An 11646-nucleotide genomic window follows, 5' to 3' on the forward strand; every position below is an offset into this window, starting at 1 on the left:
TGATGGTTTGGTAAGTAATTTTAGTGAATGATAGGAAGTTGGTGGATTGGCAGTTGTTGGCATGAAGCAAAGAGTTAGGAGGTAGACCTTCACACCATGCAAAGTTTTTCCCACAATTTGAAATTGCTAAAACTAGCAGTGATGATTCAAGAGGTTGCAGTCATTCAGATGAATAGAAGAAATCCCTCTAGGAAATAATGAAAAACATCGCAGGATCACCAAAAGGTAATAATGGTTTGTCCAAGCTAAAGGGAAGTCGACTCAACGAACCAAATAGTAAATATGCATTCTAGGAAAGTGAGAATCGACCTAGCTATTGGATGAATCACCCAAGCAAGTGGGAATCGGCCCAGGAAGATGTGAATTTGCCTAGCTGTGGTATGTAAGGACTTGTGGGAACTCTCAATTGTTTGGAAACAAGTGGATTAATTGTTGAATGCAAGAAAACAAATTTAGCAAGCTAGCTAGGAAAGGAAACCATGTCAACAATCCCACTATCACAACCATAGATCTTCAATTTTTAGTTAAATCCAACAGGGGGCAATATAGAGCTATTGGTGTACACAGAGTGAATTCTCACACCATAAAATAACCAAGTAATTCAATCACAAGCAACATTAAAAATACATGGGGAATCCATACATTACCTCAAAAGTTAAGCATGCATCAAAATTATAGCAAAACACAATGAATTCACACAACAAACCAAACCACAATGTATGCAACGTTTAGCTTGGAAACCCAATGGAATGGGGGATTAGTGTTTCGTTCCGGCAATTCTTGGTTACAATGCTTCCATGGCTCTCTAGTCTCTTTCTCTCTTGGCCAAAAGACCCTTTGGAAGTGAAATTACAAGAGGAAATAGAGAGAGTTAGTTAAATGTTAAGACCAACTAGCATGATCCTTCCTGTCTCATTTTCTCAACCTTGTATTATATTTTATTTTTCCTTTGCATTTATTTCTTTGTTTTTATCACTTTTGTCTCATTCACTTTATATTTGGCATCGTTTTACATAGTTTACTTCATTAATTACAAAATTAATCTTGTAAATATTGAATCTTCCAACCATTCTTGATAGGAATCCATTTTGGATCAATGTAAAGTTGCATTGTAATGTTGCATTGCAAATTGTATGTATTGCAACATACCTTGCAATACACTATGAGCTGAAATATATCTATGTAGCATGCATCTCACTCACAAAAATGATTTATAAAACCTTAAACTCACAATCATAGAGTGCATAAATATATAATTTGCACTCCAACTCCAACTCTTTCTAACTTAAAATGATTTATAAAATCTTAAACTCACAATCATAGGGTGCATAAATATATAATCTGCACTTGAACTCCGATTCTTTCCAACTTATATGTAAATTGGAATTCTATTCAGTAACATATTTACAAATTTTATGTAACATCTGTAACAAAGATTTATTGAAAGTGAATTAATAAAATTCATTTCATCTTTCTTTTAGTTTTTCGCTTTTTGCTAAATTTGTATTTTACTATTTGTATGTATATATATATAAAGGGAGTTTGAGCTGAAATCTTGATTTGTGTTATTTAAACTGATTTTTTTGACTACATATATATGGATTCGGCACTCTGAAAAAACCCTAGGGCACTTTGATTGTGCAAGGGTTACCCATCAAGCATGTCCCTAGGGCACTTTGACTGTGCAGGTGTTACCCACCAAGCATGTGATTTCAATAAATTCCTGTCCGATTTTAGAGAAATTAAACCCGAAAAATCCACTGAAAAACCTCCATAAAATCTCACTAAAAACAACTTGTATTCAAAATCTACAAAAACATATTACTTTCCATTCTTTATTTCTAAATATAAGTTATATAAACAAAAATACTACCAACAATAAATAAACTAAATACCACCCACCAAAACAAGTAAATCTAACTCCCGTACCTTCTTAATTACAACCCATTCACCTAAATACATAATGGAAAGCCTTTTCATATCACATTGAAGTCCCCGTACACATTGACAATTATTTTTAGTGCCTACAAACCGTGATAGTGAAACTCGTAAAACAGTTTTAATGACTTAGTGTAACCAGATCAAAACATCACGACTTTTGCATATCAGTTGAAACGTAATTTGAGGACTCAATCTAGTTTAGCTTCAGTAAAATCTCATTCAGAAATTATTGTATAAGTTCTTTAGAAATAACTAAAGAACCCAATTTCCCAGGTGTAATTTTCCATAATTTGTCTTTGTCTCTTTAAAAATTCAGAGACACTTATATTGTGATTCCTCACTCATTTATTCTCAATGGGGCTCTGTTAATCACAAAAGTCCAATATTCCCAATGTCAAGGATAACTTATTTAGAGATAGCTCAGTTCTTGCTTGAGTAATTCAAGTTTTAGGTTAAGGAAAAAGGATTGGGTAATCCTTTAAGGAAAATGAAGCAGTAGATTATCAATGCGATTTTAATATAGATTGTTGTTTCTGAATGTAGAGTGCAGTTATTATTAGTGTAGATCCAGAATAAATACGGATTTAATATGAGTGGAGAGGGATCTAATTTCTTCATGTCTAAATTTTTTTATGAATTTTATTATTTAAATATTTTGTATAGTTATTTAATTTTTTTTTATTTTTAAAATTTATTTGGGCCGACAGAAACAAAATTTCACTTTCGATCACTGACGGATAGATTTACACATCATATTGAGCTGTAGAAAGAGTCTAAGAATATATCATTGTAGTTATAGCTTGTCATATATGATATAAATACAAAACACAAGTCAGTAAGGGCCCACATTAAACAATGCCAATATATCAACAATGTTTAGTACTGAAGTGTCGGAGGATGCTATCACATCAACATTACTGATCCTGCAAAGTTCTATTAGGGCAGATTCATAATGTCAAATTAAGTAAGAATAAATCGAAAAAAGATGCAGCGCAAGTGGTTAGCTCAACTAGTTGTTGTTAATGTTGTTGGGCATCTGATTAGTTTTGTGCTAATAGGTGTATGGTTGGAATCCCCTCAGTGAGGAGCACTAGTCTGTGCTGACCTTTTTTATTTGATGCCATTCACAAATTTGGAGAAGCATTTATTCATTTCTCCCCCGGTTTTCCTTGGGAAAAATAATCAAAGAAAAAATAAATACAGCAAGTAAATTAGAGTAAAATTGCATATAGGCATTCTAAAAGACACAATAACACTGCAATATTTCAGTTTAAATTTAGCACATCGTTCTGTCAATTAGCCTCAAAATTTGTTTGATTCATCTTCCCTTTAAAAATTAGCCCTGCAACTGCATATTTGCAGACATAATCATTCATTCCACGGATTGGCACTCAAACGCCACTTTACAATCTTGGAAGAACACATTTGCAAAGCTTCAATTTCAATCCAAACCTGAAACTGAAATTTTCAAAGGGAAAAAATATAATTCAAGTTCCATTAATTGCTCAATAATTTCAGACAATCATTTACATATTTCGGACAAAGTGATAATCCAAAGAATTTTATTGCAGGCCAGGCCATATATATGGGTTTCCCCACTCACATTACATGAAACAGATAGTCAGGTCCAAATTTCTATATTTTTATCACAATAGACAAAGGGTACGGGGGTCAACGAAAGAAGAAATCCATCAATCTTCTCTCTCAACTTGCCACCGAGTAGCTATCTTATCTCTCTTTCATAAGAGTTGCCTATCACAATTTCCTCACAACTTCAACAACCTTTAATTTATGTGTAACACATTGCCACGAGCATGTTTATAAATCTTAAGAATGGCGCTGACCTAACAAAGAATCTCTCAGGAATCAATTACCTCTGAAACTAAGGATGTAAAGGCCAGTTTGATTACAAGTGTCTCCTTTGAGCTGAGTCCTCTGCATGATATCCTTCCCTCTGTTGCAAAGAATATAACAAACTAATTTCAAGATATTTTTTCCTGGTAATGCAGTTCCATAAAATGCATCTCATCCCGTCTTCAAAGTTAAGCAGATCTTAACTTAAATATACTAAAGACTAAACCATCTTGACTCTTGCCTCAAATACAGGGGCATCTGAGATTAATCACCATTGAATGACTATATGAAACACCCAATACACCCTCATCAGAGAAACAACCTGAATCTGATTTTATTGGTAACATACATAGCGCTAAAATTGACTTCTCGCATAAGCTAACAGATATGCATGAGAAGCACTGTCCCTTTGGGGACTATACCATGTACTTATCCTCCTAAAAAGAATGAGAAGATACAATCTATACATAGGTAATTGAACTTCAATCAGGCCTGTGCCACACAGAAACAGAACAGGCTGGCACCTCCGTTTTATGTAGTCCTAGCCTCCTAGGATGTTGGTACAAATGTTCCAATATATCCAAATCCCATCACGAAGAACGCTGCAGCTTGCAGATAAAGATAGATATAGAAGTGATTTTTTCCAAATGCGAGATCATAAGATGCACAGAAGAAGAGATAGACGCCAGCGAAAAGTTCCAATACGTGGAGTCTGAAAAGAGTAAAGACAATTAGGCTCAGGCTTAGAAAACATGTCGGTGATTAAGATGACTTGCAAATTTTATAGGGGGATAATAAATACATGCTTGACTAGAAAACAATTGCAGAATACAGCACAATATATGGGCAGAGGCAATACCTTTCTCCAATTCTTGAGCGAGATTTTTTTATCTGCTTCCCAGATTTATGCTTCATGGCATCTCCAAGCTTTTCTGTCACAACCCATTCATTGACACGGCCAGCTTCTAATAATCCAATGAAAGTTGCCTTGGTTCGGTGCAGAGACATCACATTTTCAAACAAGATCCAGAAAACAAGCAAATGCAGAGATCTGAAACAGCCAACATTTCATTTAATTAGTTGTCCTTGACCGCTACAGAAAAGGGACCTTTTTCTTGTTTTTGCCCATGGCAAATGAGAATGATTACCGGGATATATCTTTTGAATTTTGTGTATTACAAGTACGCATGAAAAAGAGGCTGATGCTACTTACTTGGGAGTGCTTACTGCATTTAGTAAAGTGATGATTGAAGGAATGTAAACAGCCCCCCATTTGGGTACTTGGACTTCCGGAACAAGTACAGTTGCAGGAATCACAACACAGTAAAAGGTGAATGTGACAATGTGAGCCACAATCTTCCTTACAAAAAAGAAGGCATAAATGACATGGAACTTCTTCCACGGTGTAACTCTCTGCAAATCCAAATATTACAATCATCATCAACAACGGTTTGAATCTCAAGTTTCAACTCAATTCTTTACCCAATCAATATCTCAATCGAAGTTCTAAATAGGAAGAAGGTTGCTGCTCTGACGGAAACAACGAAATCCTCACAAGAGAGTTTGGATAATTATTAACCTTGTTTCTAAGGATCTCCTTGACCATCTTTCTAAACAAATTTGCTGGACCACAAGACCAACGGTGCTGCTGATAGCGGTATGCTTTAAAGGTACTAGGTAATTCATTCTTGACCTGAACAGATTCAAAAGTATTGTCATGAAAACGGAAGACATTTCACATAAATGCCAAAAAGCAAGGTCTGATCAGTGATTTTAACATAAGCCCATGATTATCTGGCAATTCAATTATTCTGAAGTTGGCAAGATTTCAGTAAATAGTAAAAAAGAAATCATATCCAGTCAGGCTATGAAAGGATCAAATGGCAATTGCTGAAGCAGAAGTTAAGGTACTTTGAAACTTACTTTAAGATCACCCACGAAAACAAACTTCCATCCCTTCAAACTTGCCCGAACAGCCAAATCCATATCTTCCACAGTTGTGCGATCTTTCCAGCCACCAGCTTCATTTAGAGCATTGATTCGCCAAACTCCAGCAGTTCCTGAACACATCAACCACGTGACCAATTGTGAATTTGTTTAGTCATGGATCTCCTGGATTATTTATTAAAGAAAACAAAAATCTCTTGACAACAGACTGAATTAACCCTCGGAGTGTTCTAAACAAATTGAACTTCCAAGTAAACAAAAAATGAAGATGATTATCATATCTATCATATTTACCGTTGAACCCAAAGAAGGCGTGAGTAGAAGAGCCCACTTCTTGTTCGACAGTGAAATGATAATCCAAGGACATCTCCTGCATTCTTGTCATCAAGCATTCATCCGAATTCACTGCAAAAACAATCATCAGGTGCTTCAGTATCCAATCAAAACAAAATAATTATAATTCAAATCAAGGACAACATGCAAGTAGCAGGTGTTGTTGAAAGGGGGTTTTCATAATAGTTTCTGCACAAAACTCCTCTGGTTTTATCAATGTGGCTGCACTTCAGTGGGAAGACAGCATGTCAGGCAACCCACCAAGCTTCAATTCCCAGAGACATAAGTGATAGAAGTCAATAGCAAGTTTGGGTGAAGACTGTGAAGAGACTCAGAGCTGTTAGGGCCAGCAACTGGGCAAAATTAAAAGCTTTCCCATCATCGCAGCTTTGCCCAATAAAAATGTTTATGATTATTGGCGCACCCCTAGAAACTGCTTGTTTTGGGCTAGTTGCAATGTATTTCGTGAGTTTAACGAATTGATTTATCTTATCAGGTGAGACAAAATGAACCTTTTCAACCGATTATGTCGTTATCAAGCAAAACAAAATTTTAAATTCCAGTAAATCTAATGCATTTCAATTTTCAGGGTTTTTTTCCCAAATGTGTGAGAAAACTCTAAATTCCTTCATTCCACTATGATCACAGTGAAACCATGATCCTTCACCGGATTCCAGGAAAATATTTGCCGAAATTGGCAGGAAATTGCTGCATTTTGTCTGTTATTCAGGCTACACCTAAGGCGAGCAACTAAAAAATTTGTTTTTTTCTCCAACCCTGTGGGTGTCGCTGTTTTTTCTTTAAATTATAGCAGCCGGTAAATAACAATAACAGAGGGTAACAGGGCAATTGGTTAATGTAAGATTTAATTTCGTGTTTTTTTGACATCTCAACCTTTCCCAAAACTGTATGTTTTTTTTGAAGTATAGTAGCTAGTAATAACATAACAGCAAGTAATAGGGCAATTGGCTAGTGTAAGATTTAATTTCATGTAATTACTGATTAAAATTTTGGAAGTACCTGTGTGACATCTCAACCTCTCTGAAAACCATCAGTCAAGGAAAAAAAAGTTAACCATAAGTGCCATCAACATCTAACAATTTGGCCCACCAGAAAGAAAAATGCATATCTCACTTTGCAAAAAGGAAGGCTGCGCCATGCGTGGCACATTAACCGTGAAAACTTTATATCGTTGGTCTGTCAAAGCTTCCCCACTCAACAAAGATGCAGACGAAACACACCTACCTAACACGTTAGACAAACAGCCCACCATAATATAACTTGGATTCTTAGCTGGATTGCGCCGTCTGCGCATTTAATTGGGCACCCTTTCCCACATGACTCAAGCCTGGTCCTGGCACCCACATGAGGATTTGTTCCGAGCACACCAACTCTACTGGCACTTGTCGAGGGATGTGACTACCAAACAAAGATATTGGCATGGTTAAAACAACCGATTTCTGAGGTCATCCCAAGTTCCCTTCTTGTGACAGGCCATAATCACAGCGAGACCGGTTGTCACTGGTCTTCCAGAGGCATATACTTCTCATCCAGGCTGACAGGCAATGATATTCAGGAAACATAAATAAATCTAATCTACTATAATAATAAGGTGAATAAACTAGAGAAGTAGGACAAATCTAGCACGCTGAATATAATAGAGAAGCGCAACTTTTCCAAGACAGTAAACAGAGGAAATGACCAATTGACTGACAAGAGATCACACAACCTAAAGAATTGGAAGTTGGAACTATAAAACCTCACATCTTAAAGAATTGGAACTAATGATTTGCTTGCTGCAACTAATGCCCCACATCCTACGAGATTGGGACTAATAATGATTCGAGTCAATTATCATAACTAAATCTCGCCCAACAGACCAAAAAAAGTTAGACCTAATACAAACAATCGCCAAAAGTCCTTGACCCCTCAAAGAGTCGCTGCATGTGACCTCTCTCTGCACAACATTCTACTAAGTACTACCATTGACCAAAGGACACGATGGCTCTGAAAATTGGGTAATCACAGAAGTCACGGCCAAATGTCAAGTTGGTTAACATGCTCATGCAAACCAATGTAGTAGTTTCATGGGTTGCCGGCTGCACGGGCCTGAAGATTCCAAAGGAAATAATCAAGCCTATTTTGAGGCTAGGCACTCTCTCCCATGTGCCTGGATTCTGCTGCTGCTGTAATTATACTCATCGCAGACACTAAATGCAGGGCTTCGATTATAAAACATCTCACTTGGGTTCAGTGAAAACCCATTCCTTTGACCTTCGTGCCCTTAATGTGACTCAGATCCCACCTGAAACCCACTAAGGTGGAAATGCCCGCTATCAGCTCAACCTAGTTTTTATTCCGAGTAAAACCCTCATAACAAAGGTTGGGTTACATGAATTCACAATACCGCATTATACCTACAGATAAAACAAAAGGAAACCACTAGCAGAATGCAGAAACCCATTTCCATTTTAATTAAACTGATAGCAAATTTGGGAATGGCCCATGGTTTGTACCGAATTTCCAACGGGCCTGAACAAGAGCCAGTTCAGGATTGTGCACCAGGAATGGAATCGTTCGCCATAGGTAGTCTGGTTCTGGCTGGAAATCTGCATCGAAGATGGCTACATAGTCACAGTCCTTCACATAGCTGCGTTTCATTCCTTCTTTCAGAGCACCCGCCTTGTAACCATTCCTGTTGTCTCTGATCTCATATTTGATGTTTATTCCCTTGCTAGCCCATCTCTGGCACTCCATTGTTACCAACTCCTGCAATAAACGAAACAATGCAAACAGTAAATTGAGAACAATGCCCACAACTTCCACCCCAATACACTCAATCTATCCACACAAACCCTTCAGAAGATTAAACATTATCTCCAATCCTTTACATATTGCCTCATGATACACCAATAAAACAGAATCCAATGGATTTCCATTTAAAAACTGTTATCTATCTCTTAGATATCAAATCTTATCTGTCTCTTAGATATCAAGTCAGTAGCTTTGCATTAACTAGATCTATCAATAAAAAGCCTATAACTTGATCTATCTATCAATGCAGGAATCCAAATTATGCATCAAACTGGAAATGCTTCAATGCAGCTGCTTCTCGGGGACCCATGAATGCCTACAGTCAGACTGTCACTAGGAACTATGTAAAGCTCTGAGCCAATTAGAACTAAAGAAATGTAAACCAAATGAAACAGAGAGTAAGTCCTGTCAGGCCAAGCAACTGCATGAATACTAATCTCCTAGACTACAAGCAAAGAGAGGCCATGAAACCTTGATAGCTGGGTCAGTAGAATCATCAAGAACTTGAATGATAATCCTGTCTGAAGGCCATGAAAGCCCACAAGCTGCTCCAATGGAAAGCTGATAAACCTGCATCCATCCATCTATCCACCATGATTACACCATTTACATATACAATAAATCACATACCAAATGCTCCGTCCTATTAACATATAATGTATAACTACTACTGAGCCCAAACACAACTGTTTCATACAAATACGCCAAATCCAAGCCTGGTAAGTGGAGATCTGGACCTCTTTCTCATTGTACATGGGAATCTGCACCAGAACCATTGGATAGGCACTGTTTCCAAGCTCTATGTCATCTCTTATAGGCTCCCATTTGTATCTCTTCTCAGGCCTCTTCCCAAACAGCTTCACCAGCACTATAACAACGGCCATGTACACCCTCTCAATAAACAGCATCAGAGACATTATCAAGCAAATACCAACAGCAAATCTCAGCAACGGAGCAATAAGGGGCGCTCTAATCTGCCTCCATATCAATGCAAGCTGTTCGGTCATGTCATTGCTCGGAAATGACTCTGGAAGGAGATTTGCAGAAGATAACCGATCCATATTGAATCAGAAAACCAAGCTGGCCACCTAGATCCTCTGCACCAAATTGTACCGCAGCCCAATATACCTTGCCAAAGATCTGGATCTGGCCTGCCCAGCCCTGATAAGTATGGATATCAGAGATCTTCTTCCTCCTATTATTCTCCTCCCCTTGCTCCTACAAGCCCATGGCCTCTGAGTCCCTTGTTAATGAATGAAGACAACAAGAAATGAATTGTCCCTGACAGTTATACCCCACTGAATTCGGCAATGTGGGTTTTGAAATTCATTCGTTAGCACTGTCTATTCTTATTTGGACATGGAAACAACAGTAATACTGATCAGTCAAAACGGCTCCGGCTCCACTCCACCTGCAGGAGCAATGAGATCTGGACACTTTCTGCAATGTAGAGGCAACCGTTTGACATGCAAGCCTAGGCCTTTCTCTCTCACTCAAATATTCTATACCCTCTACCTTAATGCCTCTTGATAGCAGGTGGCATTTGAAGTGTACTAATCCAATCTGGATTTGGATTTGGATTTTTTCACAAACAACCAATACAGCACTGTCTGCAGTAGCAATGCTGCTACTGCTGCTTATTGCTGCTCCACACAGTGCTGAACCTGCTTTGGCATTGTAGGGGAGCTCTGGGCCTTTTGTAGCTAAATATTCGCAATCTCTGATAGCTTCCGCCCAACTGCTGTGATGAGCCAAGTTTAGCTAACAGAGAGCGGCTGTAGCTTAGTTTCTACGATTGGCAAGGTGGCCTAGATTCAACCACCACTACACTCAACTGTGCTGACCTAGTCAGATCTTATTCATTTAAACCCAAGTGGGTAGAATAAATACAAGGCAGTAGCACCAGCACGTGGGTCCTCGCAAGCTCGATAAACCCAGATCTACAATCTCGCATTCACTGCCATGGCGATTCATGAAATTTTAACATAAACCTTGCACATTATCACTTCTAAAGTCCCAGATTTGACAAATAAAATAGTGCCATTATGAGAATATCTTTAATAGCTTGAGTGGGGTCAATCTTGTGATTTCCATGGCAGCAAAACCTGGGCTAATTGTAGGAAAGTTCAGTTGTGATAAATTCGGAGAGATCTACAACCACCCGACCGACAACATAGTAAAGTATATATTATTACATTTCAAAGTCCAGATTTAGATAATAATAATGGTAATAATATCACATACTTCTATGCTTTTCTATTATTTTTCATCATTCCTCCATTGCTGAAGGAAGTTAAAAAAGGCAAATGAGGACTCAATAAACACCTGAGGTTGGAAAGCAAAACCATCATTTTATCAATGTGTGGATTTCCAAGAGATCCAAGGTCTTTAAATTATAATTAGAAACTTGTTTTTGTCTTTCATTGTTTTGTGTGAGGTGGGGTACCCCAAAATAGGGCCCACTGCCCCACTACCTACTCGCCCTTCTAACTGACTTAAGGCTCCAGAAGATCTCAGAGTGTCGGCAAGGTTGTATCCAAGAAAGTCCTCGAAAATACAAAAATGTAAACCACGGTACACATTGTTTAATAATATGTAAATTTAATAAAGTGTGGAGAAGATAAAGGTACCTAATGTGATTAGGTCACTTCTTGCCACTAAAGTAATTGGTGGGGTGTGTGATTTAGCTTAAAGTTTTAAAGTTGTAAGGTTATTAAATTTATATTAATATGAGATTTATTGTTAATATGTTTTGAG

At 37.6% G+C, this 11646-nt stretch overlaps 1 protein-coding gene across 1 annotated transcript; it reads right to left on the minus strand.

Annotated features, from left to right (window-relative positions):
• Positions 1–3489: 3489 nt before the first annotated feature.
• Positions 3490–10774, minus strand: LOC149149668 (glucomannan 4-beta-mannosyltransferase 9-like). The gene is made up of 9 exons (XM_089445398.1): positions 9627–10774; positions 9361–9459; positions 8592–8844; positions 6037–6147; positions 5719–5855; positions 5375–5488; positions 5009–5208; positions 4655–4846; positions 3490–4507 (listed from the first exon to the last, which is right to left on the minus strand). The coding sequence occupies exons 1-9, from the start codon at positions 9948–9950 to the stop codon at positions 4345–4347; spliced, it is 1593 nt and encodes a 530-aa protein (XP_089301524.1). The 5' UTR covers positions 9951–10774; the 3' UTR covers positions 3490–4344.
• Between the last annotated feature and the right edge of the window lie 872 nt (positions 10775–11646).

The sequence above is a fragment of the Pinus tabuliformis genome, chromosome 9 (assembly GCF_031772625.1).
Source record: "Pinus tabuliformis cultivar Carrire ecotype Pingquan chromosome 9, CPIR1, whole genome shotgun sequence".
NCBI lineage: Eukaryota > Viridiplantae > Streptophyta > Pinopsida > Pinales > Pinaceae > Pinus > Pinus tabuliformis.